At 41.9% G+C, this 21,655-nt stretch overlaps 1 protein-coding gene across 6 annotated transcripts in view; it reads right to left on the bottom strand.

Annotated features, from left to right (window-relative positions):
- The window catches only part of Adamtsl1 (ADAMTS like 1), a 1,037,009-nt gene that overhangs the window by 46,976 nt on the left and 968,378 nt on the right, over positions 1–21,655 (bottom strand). For 5 of the 6 annotated variants that reach the window (XM_087183424.1, XM_087183423.1, XM_087183422.1 and 2 more), the window contains 2 exons: positions 20,912–21,091; positions 17,527–17,661 (listed from right to left, as the gene is read on the bottom strand). In XM_087183424.1, the coding sequence (XP_087039550.1) occupies positions 17,527–17,661; positions 20,912–21,091 (315 nt within the window). Of the gene's footprint in view, positions 1–26; positions 13,848–17,526; positions 17,662–20,911; positions 21,092–21,655 lie in introns of those variants that run through there. The other variant, XM_087183427.1, reaches the window with a different exon arrangement.

A 21,655-nucleotide genomic window follows, 5' to 3' on the forward strand; every position in this document is an offset into this window, starting at 1 on the left:
ATCTCTGTTCTTTCCACTTTTATGTATCACCAAAATCTTAGAGCAATATGATTAGCTATAGTGACTTATAGGTGCAAAGGTAATTTTCATCTTTGCTTTACCCCCCCAAATATCTAAGATATTTTAATATTTTTATTAACATTTTTATATGCTAGCTTAATCTCAGATATCTTTAATATCAACATGTTTTTACAAGTTATATTCAGGATATGATTAGGAAATTATTATGTTATCCACCTACTTGTGCAGCACAGATCATATGAAACATTTATTATAATATGGATATCAAGTGTAGATTAAATCTATGATGAGGTAGTCAAGCTAAATCCTACAGACTTCCACCATTCTATAAAGCAGACAGAATGCGAATTTATAAGTACTATAAGCAACCTCAAATCTTAAGCTTCTTCATTTCCCTGACCTATCTGTTCTATCTCATGTGTAAACATAGTCTCACAAGTCTCCTAAATTACATATGATCAGAACATTTTACCCAAAGTCTTGTTTGTCCTCCCTGTAACTCTAACATGTAAGAAGCAAACTAAGAAAAGTGTGCTTCACAAAATAACTACATGAACTTGCCTAAATTAGCTTTAAAGTGAAAATTTAAAACTTTGTAAAAATGACATTTAAAATCACAATAAGAGAACATAACTGATTAAACACAGAGCTGGTGCCCCTCTGTGAAATTTAAAAGGTAGCACCAAAATTTTGTGGATAATTTATTATGTCTTCCATACCCGAGCTAGTCAATAAAAAGTACCAATTTCTAAATGACAATGGAGAAAACAGATATTTTAATATTATTTCAAAAGAAAAAGAAACCACTGCTGTGCTAAGTGAATAGTATCATTCATTAAATAATATTCCCACATTTTAAGCTCTAGAATATTGCCTCTTAAAATTTACTAAGGCAGAAAACCATCACTTGGAAACCATTTGCAGTACAGAATCTGCCACTAATAATCTAATTAATTACCTCACCATACATTAGCTGTCAAGTTTTCTATTTACTAATTTTGACATATTGATGCTGAGGATGATAGGCCATCATCGGAAGATAACTTAACATTCTCACATTTGTAGAGGCATGGCTGTCAATTCTCCTTACTCACATTAGAAATTTCACATTGTACTTATTGTTCCCACACACACAAAAAGAAAAAAAACCCCTTAAGTCTGGGTAATTTGCAAATGAAATAAATTTCTGTATATAATATGAACTGTTTTTTTGTAATTGTGAATATCAATCATATCAATCTTAAAAAAAAAAGAAACTCAATTCTACCTGGTATTCCTTGCTAGGATTTTAATTGTGCCAAGATGTGACTGTGGCTCATTCCAGCTCTTTGGCCTCTTTCCTCCCAGCACAGGGAAAGTGTCTTCAGAACCATCAGCCCTCGTGTGCTGGTGTGTGGGGAGCTGGAAACCAGATCTATAAACTGAGGGTGGAGATATTGCAGGGGTCTTGGCACATGGGAGGTAGAAGGCCACAGTTGGTGCAAGACGTATTTGTGGAATTGAAGCAAATTTCCAAAATAGATTTCGTCATGTATTCTTGAATAATTAATGCATATACTTGGTTCAGAGTTTGAAAGGTACCAGAGGGAGCATTGTAAAAATGCTTCTTTATACTCTTCTCCCTCGACTACAGGGTTCTTTTCTTTACAGGCAACCAGTTTGCCAGTTTCTTATGCGTCTTGAGGGTACTTTTCTTGAAATAAATTTTAAAAATGTATATTTAAACTGATGCCCCAAAGAAAAGCATACTTTTCTTCTCTAACTCTCAAGGGAAAAGTATAGTTAAATGAGCTGCTTTTAACTGTGGGGGCTTAAGATCAAAGGGGCTTGCTGGCTCTTAGGGTTATAATGCCAGAGCCAACGTCCAAGGGCCACAGTGAGAGGAAGTTAAAGTATGTGTGGCCAAAGAGATAGAAGGAAACAAAATCACATTTTGGTGCCATTAAAATCCTAGCAAGGAGTACACTGGTATGGTTGGGTTTTGCTTTGTGTACATTTTTACCTTTTTCCCAACAAGATGGTTTTAAAACTCTTATTATGATAAGGCAGAATCTACAGTATTTCCCCTGCTTCATAAAAAAGAAGAAACCATAGTAAATTATGGTAGGGGGTGAAATTTACTCTATTTCTATAATACTAACCAACTCCTCTGAACTTTAATAAAACACAGCAGAGTATATGACAAGGTGGAAGGTTACAAACTGATTGGAGACACCATTCTGTTGAATTTTGATTCATCACTGTTAACTATTTGCACATAAAGGGGCTCCACAGGCAAGTGCTGGGGTGGGATCAGAAACCTGTCCCTCTGCTCTATGTTCATCCTGGTGTCTCAAGGAGGGTCACCCAATCCTGCCTGTGTACTTCTCTTTTGCTCTCTCTGTGCTGCTCCAGCTGTACCACCACCACTGCAGCAGCACCAAACACAAGGGCCACAGAGGTGGAGCGGCATTTCCCAGGGCCACTTTAGCACTGAGGAAGGGTTTATTAGGCAAAGTGCAGAGTTCCTCATTTTCCCACAGTGGACTTTCAGTACCTATTTCAGGGACAGGAGACTCATTCATGTCAATTCTGTCAGATGTGACAGGGAGGGCACGGGGGCTTGGGAATTGTGTCCTGGTGCCAGGACAGGGCAGGAATGAGTGGGAATGAGTTTTCTCAAGGTCTCCATTTCCTGACTATCTGGAGTCTTAAAATTAGCCCAAGCCTGGATGCTCGAGACGGCGACAGATGGGAACGCTGGTGAGGCAGGGAGATTTACTGCCGGGGTCTCTTGGTCCAGCTATTTTAAGTGTCACTTATGCTCCAGTGTTTTTTTATATTTATGGATGTGCACTCCTGTCCAAAGAACTGCTGTGCTATTTCCTGTGAGTCCCTCTGAAATATTGACTTACTTCTATACTCTGTGCTACAGAGCTCTCTGCAGTCCCTATGGGGCCTCTATTTTCTACTCTGGATTTTACTCTGAGAAAAGAAGACAGAAGTACATAGGCATGTGTCATGAACAACCACAGAATGCTGACCTTTCTTAAGAGCAGAGGAAATCAAAAGCATTTTCCTTGTGACATAAAACCGTAGCCTCATTATACATGAGGAAACAGATGTCAACTCACGTCCCTTTGAAGAGGGTCAGGATAAATATCTTCTTCCTCTCCCTGTCCTCATCAAAGACACTGGTCCTCCCTCTCATAGTTACCCAGCCCTTCCTCTACCTCACTTCCCTTGCCACCTCTGGGTGGGTCCCCATTGTGGATTAATTTTTACCTAACCTTTGACCATCAGGACTTGCTGTTCCCACCACTATCTTTGGAGAGGAAGTAGTGATGATCTACATCTTCCAAAGCAACATGATGAAGACTGGGTTCCCAGTAGATGTGGCCTAGGGGACTCACTGAATGTCACTGTGTGCATTTCCTCACCACTGGGTTCAGGATGTGCCTGATAGAGCCTGGATGGGGAGAATCAGGAAGTCTGCTTTTGTGAGGTGAGGGTGGAGGTGTGTGGGATGATAAAGCTGCAATCAGAACAGGAATGAGGGACGGAAATGATTCAGGAAGACTCCTAAGTCAAGGTCTTCCTATCAAGTCTTGTTTGAAAGCACTGGAGAATGTTAATAGCCTCTTCTCTAACTAGGACCTAGGATCCAGCTGGAGACATGAAGCAGAGAAGAATATCTGCAATAATACAAGGTTGGATAGGATAAGTGTCATGTCAATAACCCAGAGTAGGGCCTGAAAGGCTTGGGGGCCTTGTTTTTGTAATAAAGTTTTATTAGAAAATAATCACACCCACTTGTTACTTACTGGCCAGGACTGCTTTCTGTAATTGCACTTCTGCACTTGCAGAGCTGAGTGGCTGCACCAGAGACCTTATGGCACACAATACCTGAAGATTTGTCTGCCCCACCCTGGTCTAGAGCAGGTGCATCAGGAGGTGAGTGCGGAGGGACCCCTCCAGGTAGGGTACCCCGAGAAGACTTCACATGGGGCCTGAACTCTGGAAGATTATTCGAGTCAGGAACAGGATGGAAGGATGGGTGTAAAAAGTAGGTATGAACAGCAAAGAGCCCTGAATGCCAGGCTAACATTTTAAGTGAGAAAACATACCATTTTTCCATTCTCCATGGGCAGTAGGGGTTGAGCAAGTGACTTTTAAAGTACACTAAAGCCCTGAGAATCAATTTTTAAAAGTGCTGATGTTTATCCCACCGCCAGAGTTTCTGACTTAATTGGCCTCAGTTGGATTTTGCGTTTTAAACTTCCCATCAGGCTCCTCACTAGATGGAGGAAGTGGCCAGTGCCTGCAGATGCTCAGGGCCAGGTAGCTGAGCAGGTGCCCAGCATGTGTGAGCCGAATGCAATCAGCAATATTGGCTTGTCCCAGTGCCAGCCCGATAAGCCTCTCTTTTACTACAGTCAGCTCTGCAGCATTCAGTCGGCCATATGGTTTCTAATAAAAGAAATCACTTCTGCCTACCTTTGCCTAATCTGGGGAAAGCTCATGATGTTCAGTGCAATGCTGTGTCTGTTTATACATTTGGGCATTTATAGAGTTTCCTCTCACTGCTCTTTAATGTGGCCATTTACAAGGCCTATGCAATCTGTCTCTGCCTTGTTAACCCTGAGGTCTCCCCTCCCCCAGCCCCTCTCCCTCCCTGGCTCCACTCCCTCCACCCCACCACCACCCAGCTCGTGGGCCATGCGTGGAACACACCAGGTGTGTCCTGCCTCTGGCTGGTGTGATTTGGGTCTGTCTGTGGACATGAGCAATCCTCAGTAGCTCCCTTCACCTGTCACCCGAGGCTAAAGTTCTCAGGGATTGGAGTCTTTCCCACACCAGTGTCACCCACCCCTCACTCATCCCACATTTGCTCCACTGCTCCCGCAGCACAGACCACCTAACTAAGGAGGCCGGGTCCTTGGGTTTATTTTCTGTTTTTCCTACTACAATGTAGCTTCTAAGACACAGGGGTTTCTGTCTGCTTTGCTCTCTTGCTGTCCATGGTGCCCAGAACAGTGTTATTCAAGAGCGGTAAGGATTGTCTCCTGTACATCCTAAGGGTGTGTGGACTCCTCTGACATCCTAAGCCCCAGTGGCTCCTGTTAAATCCTCCCTGCTTCCTGCTTTGCCAAAGAAAGCTGTCTTCTTCCTTCTGTTCCCTTTGGCTTCCTTTGCAAGTTTATAGAGCTTCTTCCCCTACACCGATCGACTTTTCTGGCTCTCCTGCTACTTATGAGCACCCCAAAGGCTGGGGAGGGGCACGGGCCTTCCATAAAGCAGAGGCTGAGCAGGGGTGTGTGAGGAAACAAGCCAGGACTCAGCAGCAGAATTTTGTCCTCTTCCTCCTTTTATAATTGCACTTTCTGCAGCTGCAAACCTGCATGGTTCTCCATTTTATTCAGACATCTTGGCTTGAGCAGTGTGGGATGTGTCAGTCGCACATAAGAGGTACAGAGGATTTGGGTCAGAAAAGCCTATAGGATTCCCATGCTTTGGAGAATCTGTGGGATCTTCTCATGTTAATCTGTACATCAAGGACAGCCGGCTTTACCTCCATTCTCAGTTGCAGTTATCTCTTCCCTGGCATACTGGGACAATTTCTGGACCATGTACTCATCCAGTCTCTTTCCCTAGGAACTGTCCTCTACACTCCAGCCAGAAGCTTTCGAGAGCACAGGTCAGATGATGTCTCTCTCCTACTTTTAAAAATTTAAAGATTTCTGGTGCACTTTGGACAAAAGCAGAGGTGCTGTGATGATGTGTAGCATGCAGCAACGTGCTCCCATGTCCATCCCAGCCTCCCTGAATGAGTCCCCTCAGTGTGGATGGGAGGGCCTTGAACACTTGTATTTTCGTGCTGTGGAGCCATTGCTTGTCCTCTGCTGGGAGTGCCCCTCCCTTCTCTCCACTTGGGTCACTTCCACCCAGGCTCGAGTCTCATTCAAACATGTCTTCCACAAGCAACCTTGCCCAGTGCCCTGGAGCATCCTGCCACACACCCTTAGAGCATCCCATCCTTCCCCTTTCTCTTATGCTTTCTATTGCTTGCCCCTCCAATTCTGAGTGCCTCTGTTACATCAAACTGCACAAGAGCAGGTACATTCATCCGTTTTGTTCATCACTGTATCCGCAGGATCTAGAACACGGCCTGGTGAATATGCTCAATAAACTTTTCTTGAATGGGTGAAGGCTACATTTGTGTTCATCTCACTAACTATGTAGCTTTGGCCCCAGCACAGTACCTGGCACTAGCAGGCACTCAAAAAATATTTGTTGGATGAGGAAAGGGACACATTGCCTTGTCAGGCTCTTTATTAGGAATTCCGAGTTTGAATATTCATATTTATTGTGTTCTGACATACACTCCTACCTTGAAAGGTTTATGCATAAACACTGAGCTCTACTTTTAGACTCAGACCTGGGGCGCGTATATCCCAGCCACACTCCTTTCACTAGCGTGACAGTATTTGTAGGAGTACCTCAGTCTTGACTTTAGTGTTGGAGAAATAAAGCTGAGTTTTCTGGATCACAGAAGCATCACTGCTCTCAGCAGAGGTATTCGGAACTGCAGCTCAGGCCAGCTGGGCTCTGCAGTTCTCCACAGAGAAACAAGCAAAACTGGGCAAGGTGTCTGTCTCAGGCGGGCCGAAGGAAACCACCACTGCCTGAGACCTGTGTGTGGCCTTAGCTGCACTGTCTGATCAACAGGCTCCCAGCCCTGCAGGTCCCTCAGTGATGGGCCCGCTGGCCAGGAACAGCCTAGTGCCACCTGCCCTGCTGTGTGTGCCACTGAGCCTGCGGCCCCCAGGGGGGAAGGGCGAGGCACAAGGCCTCCTTTCATGGAGAGGCCTCACTGCCCATGGGCTGGATGACATGGCTCCAGCAGTGGTGTGGCACGGGTCTCACTGGGCACTGGGCTTGCTTGCTCAGACAGGAGAGTGTGTCACTGACCAGAAGGGGCCTGCCCCACCCCACCTGCACATGCCACAGGCACTCTTGTGCAGGCCCTGCACCCTTGCCCAATGAGCTGAACAAAGCACTGTGCTCTTCTGCAGCTGCATGTCATTAGGTGTTGTGATGCTGTAACCACCTAGGTCATCTAATTCTGACAAAAGTCCAGGGCCCGAGATCCCAGGTTTTCTCTCTGCCCTGGCCTTCCTGAAGATACTCTCTGCACCTGTAGGGCTTCTGTTTGTTTACTGATTGTCTTACAGGGTCGCTGACCACATGAAGAAGGTCTAAGTGACAGGCTATGGTGGTCCAGTGGAAAGAGTGTGATGGATCACTGTAGACTGAAGTGTTCTTTCTAATAGTAAGGCAGAGGAACTAGGCCAGGATTGGCAAACATTTTCTGTACAGGGCCAGGTACAAAATACTTTAGGTTTGAGGGCCATAGGGTCTCCATTGCTGTATTCAACTCTGTCTTAGTGGTGTATGAATAGCCTCAGACAATACAGAGTAAGCTGAATGGGGGTGGCTGTGTTATAATAAAACTTTACAAGTGGTTTTTGTAACTCTGTAGAGGTCCCCTCCACCCCGCCCCGAATATTCAGGACCAGTGCATCCACATGAAAATGGCCCAAGGCAGCAGAAAGAACTATTTGAGAGAGTTAGACATACCAGTGCCTGGTGCTCATACAGGGTAGGAAATGATCTGTGTTCCCACCAGCCAGCCTGGAAAACCTTACTAATTCCTAAGGCATTGGATAGAGTGTGATATTGGTCAAAGTCACAAATATATCAATGAATCTCATATTCTACAAAGGTGGAAGGACAATCCAGCAGAGGAAGGATAATCATTTCAACAGTGGTAGTGGACAAGTTGGCTATCTACATACACAAAACAAACTTCAAAATACACTTCAAAATTGTACACAAAAATAAATCAAAATAAATCATAAACTAAGTGTGAAGCCTAAAAATATAAAACTTCTAAGAGAAAACATGGGAGGAAATATTTGAGACCTTGGGTTAGGCAAAAACATTTTAAATAACATCAAAAGAACAAGCTATAACAAAAAACCCCTAAAGAGTAGAACTTCACCAAAATCAAAAATTACCTTCTCTCTGAAAGACATTGCTAAGAGAATGGAAAGATAGCCATAGACTGGGGCAAAGTATCTGAAAATCATATATTGATAAAAGACTTGTAAATCAGACAAGACAGGCTTAAATATCACATGGTTCTCTGATATGAAAAATCCAAATTATCAATCAAGAGCAAAATAAAAGATATAGGAAGTAGGGAGATGGATCTCTCTCAGATGGGAAGGGGACCACGAGATGGAGGGAGGGGGTGAGAGGGAGGGAAAGGAGATGAAAAAGGGATTAAAATGTATTATGTACATGTACCAACTCCCCACAGGGAAGGTAAACAATATATGCTGCAAATATACTAATAAAAAAAATAAAATAAAGAACTCTCACAATTCAATCACAAATAAACAAACAACCTAATTTTAAAAAAACAAGGCAAAAAATTAAGCAGACATTTTACCCAAGAAATTAGTGTGGTAAATAAGCACATGAAAAATGGGCATCACTATTAGTTATTAGGAAAGTATAAATTAAAACTACAGTGAGAAACCATCAGAAATGTTGAAATGACTAAAACTAAAAAGACCAACTACAGCAAGTTTCGGTGCAGATACAGAGAATTTGGAATTTCCTACACTGCTGGGAGCAGGGTGAAGTAATAGAACCACTTTGGAAAATGCCATAGCTGTTTCGTAAACTGCTATATAACACCTGCCATATAATCCAGCCATGGTACTCTTAGGTGTTTAATCATGAGAAATGAAAGCATGTTCTGTTTAAAAACGAGTACAGAAGTTTTTATTTCTAATAAATAGCCACCGCTCCCAGAGCAGAGGAGGTGAGCTGCACGGGTGCCAGCAGCAACCACCCCCACCCCTCCAATGGAAATGAGAAGATGTAAACAAGCCTCAAAAACAGACTTCCAGATCACCTACAGCAACCCCAAAGGGAAACAAGATGGAACACTCTGATACTCAACCACCTGGACTCCCTGAACTGGTAACAAAAGAGGATCTGGAAAAAATGAAATCAGAAATAATTTCTCAGATAACAGCAGAGATTGTGCCCATAGTGCAAGACATGATTAATAAATCTAGAGAGGACACAGATAAAAAAATAGAGGAGCTGAGGAACATGATAGAATCCCAAAATAGGAAAAAAATGGAATCCATAAAACAGATACAAACAGATTTCCAGGAGATTAAAAACTCCACTGAAAGTCTACACAGCAGAATGAACCAATGTGAGGACAGAATTTCAGATATAGAAGATAAGATTGCAATTAGTGACCTGGAAAAGAAAAGTTGCTTTAAAATTGTAAGGGACCATGAGAAATCAGTCCAGCAGCTGGTAGACGATGCAAAGAAGAATAACATAAGACTGACTGGAGTCAGTGAAGAAACAGGAGAGGGTGTAGATGACATAAAAAAAACTGTTCACAGAAGTGATGGGAGAAAACTTCCCAAGCAAGGGAAAAGAACTTGACATACAGATAAGTGAGGCCTGTAGGACTCTAGCTAGCCTTGATAAAAAAAATCTACACATAGGCATATAATAGTTAGGATTCCAGAAACCCAACAGAAGAACAAAGTTCTACAAGCAGTGAGAGAAAAGAAACAAATCACATACAAAGGAAAGCCCATCAGAATCACAGCAGACTTCTCAATACAAACCCTCAAGGCTAGAAGAGCTTGGAGTGGCATATTTCAAGCCCTAAAGGAAAACAGCCTCCAACCCAGACTGATGTACCCTGCAAAACTCTCTTTCAAAATTGATGGAGAAATAAGATACTTTCATGATAAAGAGCACCTCAAGAACTTCATGAATACCAAACCAGCACTCCAAAAAATTTTAGACAATATCCTAGGAAAAGACAATGAGGATCACAACCCCAGGAAACCGAGCAGAATGAATCCATTGGGAGTGACAAATTAAACGCAAAGGGAGAGAATCCAACAAAAAGAAAAAGTCATGACAAGGCTTTAAAAACTTTTAACTTCATCTCCTTAATGAGTGTATAATTCAATCTTGTTATTGTACTGATTAGTATTTTTCTGATTCTAGAGTTGCACACCTTTCCTTGTGCTGTACTGGCTATCACCTTCTTATGTCTACTTTTTAATTGGGTTGTCTATTAATGAGCTGTAAGAGTTCTTTATATATTCTGGTCATAGGTTATATGCATTGTAAATATGGTCTGTTTAAGGACTACTTTTCATTTTAACAATGTCATTTAAAGTTCAAAATTTTGATGGAATCTCATTTATCAATTTTTTTCTTTTGTACATCATGTTTTTTTGTATCCTAGGAAGGTCTTGCCTACCCTAAATTCATAAATATTTTCCATTATAATTCCTTCTTAAAGTTTTATAGTTTTAGTCTTTCATATTTAGGTTCATAGATCCTTTCAAGTTATTTTTATGTATGGAAATAAAGGGTTGAGGTTAATTTTTTATATACGGATACCAGGTGTTCTAGTGCCATTTGGTGAAAACACTATCTTTTCCTTGGCTCTTGAATTGATTTTATATTCTATAAAATGTTAATGTTAAATAATCTTTCAAAACTCAGTGGACCATATATGTGTGGTTCTATTTCTAGATTCTCTGTTTTATTCCAATGCTCTATATGTCTTTCCTTATGCCAACACTGCCTTAATTACTGTAGCTTTAGAGGAAGTCTTAAAATCAGGTACTAAATGTCTTCCAACACTTTTTTTCTTTTTATTTTCTAGGTCCTTTGTACTCCTACATAACTTTTAAATTTCAATATCCAATTCTTCATTTATAGCAAGTATACATAGACTTGAATTTTTATACATACCTTGTGTTTTCTAATCCTGCTAAATTAAAATACAAGTTTTAATTGTATTAGAGATTTCTTAGTATTTTCTCTGTAGATGATCATTTCATCTACATATAAAGATTTTATTTCTACCTTGCCAATCCTATCCTAATTGTGTCATTTTATTGCCAGACTGTTTTGGTTTGGGCCTAGGTTTCAAAGTTTAATGGACAGATGAAGAGTAGGCATATCTGCCCTTGTTCCCCACCTTAGGGAGAAAGCATTGTATCTTCTCCATTCATATAAGGCATTCTCGCTGGAAGTATGGAGTACATGTCTTTGATCTGTTGAGAAGGTTCTGTTCTATTTCTAGTCTTCTGATAGCTTTTACCATGAACAGCTGTAGAATTTGGTCCAATACTTTTTCTCCAACTAGTGATAGTATCATATGGCTTTTTCCTTTCCTCTGTTAAAATGATGACTTTTGGGGTTGGTCTTCCAATGCTGAACCAACACTACCATCCCTGTAACAAAACCACTTTTTATATCCTGCCAGATCTGACTTCTAATAGTTTGTTTTGTTAAATAAATTTTAACTATGTTCATATTTTTTCTATTATCTTTATCCAGTTTTGGGATTAGCACAATATTGATTTCCTAAAATGAGGGGAGAAGTGTTCCTTCTTTTTTCTGCTTTAAATGTTTGATATAATTTATCAGTTAAAATGTATATGAGCCTGTTGTTGTCATATAGGTAGGTTTTCAAGCTAGGAATATACTTTAATAGGTGCTATTCAAATTTTATATTTCCTCCAGAATTAGTTTCATTAATTTGTCTTCCCAGGTACTTTTTAGAAAATGTCAAATTTATTTCAAAACAGATTTTTGAAATATGCTTTCTATATCCTTTTAAATTCTGTAAAATCTGTGGTAATGTCTCCTAGATCTTGATATTGTAATTTAAAAAATGTATAATTGATATTGTGTAATAGGATGAAAAGGTTTAAAGGAGCAGGGGGAGTGAGAGGGGTAGGGAAAGGGAAAGGAGGGAAAAGAAAAAATATGAGAAAAGGAAAAAAATGGAAACAAAGTCTTTGCGAATAAGGAAAGGTGGGGTCTGGGGATTTAGCTCAGTGGTTCTGCAGCCTGCCTTGGAAGCACAAGGTCCCAAGTTTGATCCCCAGCACCCCCCCCAAAGAAAGGGAAGTGTGGAGGTGGTGAAAGGAGGGCAGGGGAAGGGAGGGGGGAAATAAGAACCAAGAGACTCATGTAAAGGTACAGGATCCCAATGATGAATGTAACTGTATTTTATACCCAAAATGTACCAATAAACTTAATGGGAAAAAAAAATAGACACTGGAAATGATTATCCTGCCCTTCAACTGAATGATTAAAGAAACTGTATAATGGAAAATTAATCAACAATAAAAAGGAATTCACTACTGATTCACCTTATAATAAGGATAAGTCTCAAAGTAATTATCCCGAAAGAAGCCAACAGTGTGATGTCTTTATATAACAGTCTAGAAAGTGTAATCCCACTTCTACTGACAGACAGCAGATCAGTGTTCTGCTGGGTGGCATGGTGGCGGGGGGAAGAGCTGTGTGACAGAGTTGCTAGGAAGAGGCAGGAGGGAATGTGGGGTGATGAATGTGTCCATCATGAGGACTGTGGGTGGTTTCCAGGTGCATATGAGTATACAAGTATGGCAAAACATACAGTTTTAAACTTCATGTACTATGTAGCATGTCAGCTACAAAACTCTCAAATATGTTAGACATGTAAATGTCTTTGTACCTTATAAATCAATAGATAGAAACATCAAAAATAAACAAGATATGAGCAATTAATAAGTGAATATATATGACTGAGAGACATATTAAAACCCCAAATTACTTAAAATCACAAAAAATAAAAATGTACTTTTAACACTTTTTGTATTGTGTTTTATCCTATTGTGCATTCACCAATTAAAATGGTAAATGTAAACACTCTTGGTCATATCTAATGCTGGAGAAATGAGATTCCTCATATACTGTTGGTGGGCGTATAATTTGTTAAAATTTTATTGGAGGGCAATGTGACAATATATAGCAAAAGCCTAAAATATACAAAGCTTCTGACAATAATTCCACTTGATCCTAAGTAAATGGGCATCATATGAGGAGTTAGAAATAAGAATCTTCATCATATCTATTTTTTATAATTGCAAAAGGCTGCAGAGAACCTCAAATATCATATCAGATATTTGGATGAGTAAGAGGTGGTAACTCCAGTTTATGCAGCCACTAAAAATGAGACTGTAAGCCAGGAATGGTGCAGATGCCTGTAATTCCAGTATCCTGGGAGGCCAAAGCAGGGGAGCTGTAAATTCAAGCCCAGCTCAGGCAATTGAATGACTTAGTAAGATTTTGTCTGAAAACAAAAACAACCAAAAAAATAAAGGACTGGGATTGTAGCTCATTACAGTTTAATCCCAGTACTAAAGTGGGGAGGGGTTGAGATTAATCAGGGAAGAATATTTAGAGACATGGAAAGCTATCTGTTGAGTATAATTAAGTGCCTAGATGCTGTTGCTGCTGTAAAGATGGGGGCCTGTGGGTGCTGCTTTAGGCCTGGACCACCAGAGGTGGTGTTGTAGGTACTGGCCTCTCCCTCCAGAGCAGCGGACACAGTTTTGAACTCCTTGTAGAAAAGACAGCTCCAAACAAGGACAAAAGAAATCCTTCCTCTCTTGCCTAGGTCAGTGGATCCAGTAAGGTTGGGCCACCCTGCATGGCTGATCCTCCAGTGGGCACTGGAGGGAACAAGGGACTGGAGCCTCAAATGCCCATTTCACAGTTGTGGAAAGTGAGGCCCAGAAGGGCCTATACATGTGTTCCTCAAACAACATTCCTTCTTGAAAGCTGTAGTTGTGGATGGCTGGAAATGAAAACAATGCCAGAGTGTCTGATGATGAAACAGGCTTTTCTGGAATCCATTCACCTACTGGAATCCCAACACTCTAGAATCAATGAAGAAGAGTTATCACTGAGATGTGGCTTCAAAGACCCCAAATGTCTCCCTATAATCTTTCCACGAAAGATGACAATCACAGTCAATGACTTACTGTCTCCGTGCCACAGAACCTGGAGATGTTACAAAACCATAAATCCATGAAACCTGCTAACTTCACGCATCAGAACCTCACCATTTATGGACAAAGGGCTTTCATTCTGTGTGTCAACTACTACCAGGTTTGGTGGGAATGGCAAAATTTATTCCAAGGCAGTGCTTAGACTGATGAAAAAAGAGTATAATAATTAGTGAGATGTTGACTTGGAAGGAGGGATTAACAGTAACTTTGCCACATATTTTCATCTTGGTCTAAAATAGTGGTGGCGAACCTATGGCATGCATATTATTGTGTTTTTCTTTTAAGGCAAAAGATATCAATGTATGAGTTGTTTTTCCTAAACTAAAACCTCAGTATTCATGTTTAACTGCAGTGTTACCACTTTACAATAAATAAGTGGGTTTTGGGTTGCAGTTTGGCACTTGGTCTCTAAAAGGTTTGCCATCACTGGTTTAGAATATCTGTTATGCTCAAAATGGAAATTCTGCATTCAGTCTCTGTGTTATAGCTTATGTCTCGATGTCCTCCAAAGCCTCATGCAGTTATAGGTGGGGCTTTTCAGAGCTGGCTGGATCTAGGGTGTGTGATACTGGGATTAAGTATATGATGCTGGGATCAAGAGTGTGTGATTGTTAAACTGATTGGCTTTGCATAGTTCTGGGTGTGGATAATGGGATGGTCCACTCTGGGTGTGGGTGGCACCATCCAAAGGGTGGGTACCCTGGAAGGGATAAAAAGGAGAGGCAGGCTACTGCTGCTGGTTCTTTGCTGCTTTGCTTCCTTCTGCCCATCATTAACTGTTTCTCCTCTGCCATGGCACCCTGGCTGGGAGCCAGCCAACTATAAACTGAAACCTACAAACTATAAGCTGCAATACACCTTTCCTCTTTTAACTTTGGGTGTTGGGAACTTTGTCTCAGCAATGAGAAAAGTAACTAAGACACTCTTCCACTATTAATTATTTCTATGGAATGTCAGGTGAACTTTTGAATATCACTTTAATGCAATCATTGTCCTACTTAAAAATCCTTTAAATATCTGTCTCTACTTCCCATAATAGTATATCTACTTCTTTAGCCTAGTATTCAAGTCCCTCCACAATTTGATGCCACTTTCTCTCCTAATTTCTTAGAACCCCTCACAAAACAGTCCCCCAGGATCTCTGGCCTCTTTCCTGTATCTATAGCATACACTGTGGTCAGAAGAGATCACCCATAGGAGCCAGGGGGTGCTACCCTGTTCAGTTGGGAACAGTTGGACTAATGGGACAGAATGAGTCACTAGGTGCAAACGCTCAAGATGGAGTGGGCATTAGAATTGTTGAAGTGAAGGTCTGGGGCAGATCTGAGTGGACAAACTGTGGCTGAGGCTTGCTCATGTGATGGCCTAGTTTCTATCCCAGTTTAGCTGCCTATAATCACCCTCAAGGCAGTGGTGTTGGACAGCTGTTTCCAGAGAGACAGCTGTCACACATACTGCATGTTTTTTATCTTGGGACCCGAAGAATCTTTTTCACCTTAGTGTCCATTTATTTTCCTTTTTGCCTACTTGAATTTTGTCTATCCTTCATTACTCAGTTCTAAACCATCAGAGAGGCTATGGTCTGTCTCAAATAACCTGTTTCTCAGGGTTCTGATATTTGACATCATTCTCTAATTTACTCCCACAACTTCTCATAGATCTCCCCTAGCTCCAGAGTGCTGGCACAATGCTATGTTCACTGCTAGAGCCCATCCTGTCCAGGCATTTACATCCAAGACTTTATGGACACTGACTCACTGTCTCATTTATGTGGAGCAGTCTGGATGTGGAATGGAATATTGAGGTGTCTTTTCACTCTTAAAGATTTAAGTACCAGTCTAAGGTAACAAAGCACCATAAACTAGCAATGGAATGCAACAGCATAAAACACAATAAATTCTTATTGCCCAAGGCTAAAATGAGACAAAATATTATTCCAGAATAAAGGAGAAAGTAAAGATATCATGAAAAAATATGAGCAGCATGCTGAATGGCACCCAAGTGACCCAAAAGAGTTATTCAATGTGGAAATACTCTGCACACCTTGCTAGTGACTCAGCTATGACCAACAGTAACATTTTTTCATAGTAATGAGTCTAAAACAAAGAACTTCATAATGCATACACTTAATTTGGAATAAGTTTACCATACGCAAGCCAAAGAAACTATACAATTTGAAACTTCTGTAAATTCTGATCAGTGTGATATGGAAAAGCTCAACACTGAGATTCTATAAGTTGTGGGAAACAGAATAGGGATACTTGTTAACTCTGTCAGTGTTTTACTTTTACCTGGGTCAGAAATGGAGAAATCAGAACCTCCTTCCATATGCAGATGGGCCTCTTCACTACTGTCAGATGACAGTGAAAATGGAAGTTAATCTTTCTGTGCTCTAACCCTAAACTCACAAGGCACTTCATGCGGATAAGTCATTATGGATAGGATCTGGAATCCCCATTGGCCTTTGTTCTTTGCTAGTTGGTGGCAGAATAATAAAGACATCTTTATTATTTAAAGTTTAAGAACTTTGAGGGCTGGGGATTTAGCTCAGTGGTTTCACCGCCTGCTGCTCAAGTGCAGGGACCCTGAGTTTGATCCCTGGTACCAAAATAAATAAATAAATAAATAAATAAAAATAAAGTTTAAGATCTTTGAGCCAAGGAAATAATTCTAGCTATTGCTATCATAACGACCCCCGATCTTGCGGGGCTTGTTTTTAGTAAGTCATTAAAAGCTTTTCTCTTACTTAGGTAGCGTGAGCTCTTAGATTTACAGCACAATTCAAAGGAAGGCACAAGGGTTTTCTGTATACTCCTGGCCCCCCTACATGCACAGGCTGGGGCCCCACCCCATCTCCAACCTGGACCTTTGGAAGAAAAAGAGGGCTTTCCCTCCATGCTGACTATCTCCAAAGGTCATGTGTGAGGGTTCTTCTGGGGCCTCCTTGATCCTGATGAGGGGCCAGGACTTGGATGCCCTTGCACACTACGCTGCTACCAGAGGGAACTAGTTATGTAGCAACCTTGGTGAAGATGTCTAACACCAGATGCTAGGGAGGCTTTGCCTTGATGAGTCAGTCTGGGCTGGCTTCAGACCACACAGAACTGCTGGCTTTTGGAGGGTGCCAGCATAGCAGCTTTGTCTTTGAGCATGACTGTAGATCTACTGAGGTGGAGGAGGTCATAGTGGTACCAAGAAGGTTATAGGAGGAAGAGACACACGAGTGGATTTTACTGGCACACCTTTCTCAGAGTTCAGTGGTCACCCTGAGTGAGCAGATCTGGACCATGGTATCAGCCCAAGAGGACTAAGGAAGGAACCATGTTGGAGTCTAGACAAGCTATCAAGTCCAGACTAAGAACTGTACTCACCTTACATGGAAAGGCAGCCAAGTTTCCACTAGTGAGTCTGGATTCTGTAGGCAATTTAGTGATTTCCTGTTGGCCACCCCCTGCTGTAGCTTCCCTCCCACCTGCAAGCAGTCATTCACCCATAAATCCTGTCCAGCCCTGGATTATTGCCCAATGCTTCAGAGGGTTTGACTCACCAAGGAGAGCAGAATTCCCAGGATCCAGGACCAGCTGTGCTCCCATAGGAGATGTCAGGACCGAAGGAAGTTTCGGGCCAGTGGCTGAAAGCAAGGCCCTGATATCTTCCAATTGTGTGGGGACCTGGGGAGCTTCTGTGAGAAGAGAGATGATGAATCAGAAAGTTAAACCACACCGGGTGTATCAAAGTAGGAGAGACGTAGTAGGCACGTAATGTGGGTGCAAGACAAACACTGCTGTTACTGACTCTTAATACCCTTTCCCTACATAGGAGTAGACCTGTCAGGTGAATCTGAGTCTTAATATTCAATGTCTGACATAATATAATAAGGTCAATAAGAACCAGGGATATTAATTTCAAGAGGTCCTCATTTTCCATGACAGCACCTTTGGGTTCTTGTAGCTTTGTAGATAAATTAAATCATATTATGAGCAACTTCAGCATTTACTATATGACAAGTCATGACTAGGTAATTTTCATCCCATTTTTCATTTCTCTATTACAACATCCTTTAGAGAGGTGCTTTGTGATTGTCCCCACAGATAGAAATATACCACAAGAATGCCTTCTTCAAAAGGGCCTATGAGTGACTATTTCAATAAAGAAAAAGATCTAGTTGTGAAGTTATTTGTTTTATGCTCTGGATTTTTCTCCCCAATAGGATGGAGACCAACAGGACAGGAAGCGGTTACTATGAGATGCTTTGTCATTCAAAATCTTACAAGGGGTCATCAGAGGTCACAGTTAAGTGGAGTTAAAAGTGACAAAGTTTGGAGATATGGCAGCTTGTTTACCATTTCCACCAGATAATGAAGAGGCAGGTACCCACTGAGCCTAGTGGCAGAATGGCCCCAGCCTCCTGGGACAGCAGCAGAATCTGTGCCTCCCTTCCTGTGTCTGCTGAGCTCGGCCATTCTCAGGCCCCGGAGCAGTTGCCATTCTACTTTAGAGCACTTGTTGGGGTAGAATGAGAAGCAGAAGCATTGCTCTTGTGATTGATGACCATTTCAGCAGAGTTTGGCAAGAGTCCTACTATGTGCACAGCGCTTGTTAGGGATGGCAAATAAGTACTCACAGTGCCTGAGGGTACTTCAGAAATATACCTCTGCCTCTCTGCTTTTGACTGCCAAAGACCATCACACAGAAAGAGTGATGAATCTGAGATTATTTATCTATAAATGAAGTATAATTTGAAAAACTCTCTGCACATAGTATAGGAAAAACACTACTTGGATTCAGAAATCCTGTCTTAGCTATTGCTCCGTCATTCACTAACCTGGGCAATTCCTCTAATTCTACCAAGTGTTAGTCTCCTCAACTGTAAAATGGGTTCCTTTCCAAGATCTCTTTCTGCTCAGAACACCATGATTTTAGGAACTGATGGTGGTAATTTACTCAAAGCCAGTTTTTCCTCTTCTACTCCTCCTCAATATTCATACTTCACACTCAAGAAGCCTTTGCTTATTTACTCAAAGCAAAAAGGGGAGGCTATGTTCCATCTGCCAAGCAATCTGTTCTCCAAATATCAGCCCCTCCTTACACGATAGAGCTGTTTTTGGTTTTTTTTTTAACAGTACTTCTCCTTTTTCATACATGTCCACTTGATCTTCCCAGGGAAATGAAATTCTCCAGGGGCAGAAGCTATCTCTGTGTTTCACTAAAGCTCTTCTACTGTCCAGCACACACGAGCACAGAGGTGACACACGATGAATATTCACCACTGAATGACTGTGTGAATATGTGGATGACTGTCTTATTATCAAGTCTTTTTGCTACAGGTTAAATCACAGAACATGATGTGAAATTTCATCTCTACACATGAAATCTCTTCTTTAGAAATTAAGCTATATTTTTGATGATTAAAAAAGAGATATTGCCTTTATTTTCATAAAGTACCTATAAAAACTAACAATCTTTGTTCAAGAAACTGAAACTTCTGATCAAAAAAAGCCCAAAAGTTAGGAGTCTTAACAGTGGTCTTCCCCCATCCAGTCTGAAGACTGCATGTGCTCCTACCAGCATGTTCACAGTCATACCATATTGGAGTTGGAATGTGCACATGCGCGCACACGGGCACGCGCACACGGGCACACGCATGCACACACACACACACACACACACATTCATCGGCGATGCAGTGGTAGCAGCTACCATCTTAGACTTTTATCTCTGTTAGCCCAGATAACAAGGAAGGACTATTAGGGAGAAAAACAACCCCCAGTAAGTGCCATAATTCAGTGTGGAGCAATATTCCTGGGCTCTAGGCTCTCCACTAGCTGTTTAGATGAATGAAACCGAATGCAAAACAAATGGCATCCTTCTTTCACTGAGCCAACTTTCTGTGGCTTCCTACAATGGCTACAGGTATGCAGCCACTAGAGGGGACCCCATTTGGGCCTCTGAAATCTGAGTGGGCAGAGGTGGGAGAACGTGTGTTGGTATATCAACTTTGGGTGTGAAAATAACCATCTAACGTTTAATTCTTTTTCCATGAGGAAGTATATAATGTATGTTTATGTGTAAGTGTAGCATGTAATTATTATTTCTCATATTTTTCTCTTTTTCCTTTAGTCAGGTTTTTCTTAGTTAGAAAGCTAGCATAAGTACTGTAATAGTTGCTTTGTTTTTGAAGAGTAGGACCTCCCCACCAAAAAGCTTCTTTTATTTTTATTGTACCAATTTTAAACTTGTGGGGCAGGGGTGGGGGGAGCAGCAGAAGGTTCTAGTCCAGAGGGCAAAGGGTCACAGCTTACAAAATGGCTGAGCCCAATCCTGGCAACATCCGCTGGTGGACAGCGGCCCAGTATCTGCTCTCAATCTAAGCACCCATTTTATTCCAGGAACTGCTAGATCCCTGAGCTGGAGCTCTTATGTTCGGGATGTGCATGTGGAGAATTTTAGTAGATTAGACTGTGAGTTTCCTGGAATTAGATGGAAAATTTTACACATAAACGAGTTTTTCTGGAGGGGTGATTCATTATTTCTATCTGACCCTCGAAGAAGTCCTTGGCACAGAAGGAGTTAGGAAGAGCTGCCTCACTGCTGTGGCTTCCCTTTGACACCCGCCTCCTCTTGCAACACAGACAGTGTGGACATGCTCATATGGCGCATCTCTAAGTGGAGACCAGTGTCTGAGACTCGGGCAGTGACTCGCCCCAGGCCATGCAGCACGATGGGGACAGGGTTCCAGTTCACACTTGTCTGGTTCCACAGTCTATGCGCTTCCTAACTGAAAGGCCTGATGATGGGGGCAGGGCGGGGGGGGGTAAAGAGCCTGAGTTCACCTTTGATGTCATAACTGAATCAAGGAAAGAGGAGACGAGGGGGTCTGGATGGTTGGTCACCCCTGCAGGTCCGCTGAGGCCTGGGTCTGGAGTGTTTACCGAGAATGAGGAGCCAGGTGCTTTCCGTCAGCTCTCCGTGGACGTTGGCTGCCCTGCAGGAGTACAGGCCCTGGTCCAGGGAGGACACCTGCATGAGCAGCAAGGAGCCCTCGTTCGGATGGTGAGAGGAGCCCAGCTCGCTTTCATTCCTGAACCAGGTGACTTCAGCTTCAGGCACACCTGGAAGAAAAAATAAGTTTATTATCCAAACACACTCAGAACCCAGAGGCTTTCTGGCTTCTCAGTGGGCCCTCATGGGGCTGCTTTGCAGGAAGCAGCTGCCTGGCATCTTCAACATCCTCTGGCCAAGCTAAACAATGCCTGGATATTTTTGCTGTTTCTAGATCTTTTCCTTTTAAAACTTATCACCATGAGGCAGGGAGAGGAGGCTGGTTAAGAAGAGAGGAGAGAGACCCAGGTGGAGGGCACTTGCCAAGGTAGAACATCCACATTCTTTGGAGAAAACATAAAAAATCTAAAAATTAAATGTATAAATCCATGACAATGAAGGATCTAAAACTCTGTAAGACATAGTGTTGAGTAAGAAAAGCCAGATACAGGATTATGTACTGTGTGAATTCATTTCTGTAAGCAAAAATCAAATTGGTAACATTAATTTATATTGTTAGCAGCTTGAGTGTGCATTCTCTGGGGAGGTACGCTGAACCCAGGGGGCTGTGACAGAAAGGGTCCAGGGGCTGGGCCACTGGTGATGCTGTTCCTCCATGCCTAACCGGGCAGGGA

The sequence above is a fragment of the Heterocephalus glaber genome, unplaced genomic scaffold (genome assembly GCF_053883595.1).
Source record: "Heterocephalus glaber isolate CG9 unplaced genomic scaffold, H.glaber_assembly_v1.0 deba00001481, whole genome shotgun sequence".
NCBI lineage: Eukaryota > Metazoa > Chordata > Mammalia > Rodentia > Bathyergidae > Heterocephalus > Heterocephalus glaber.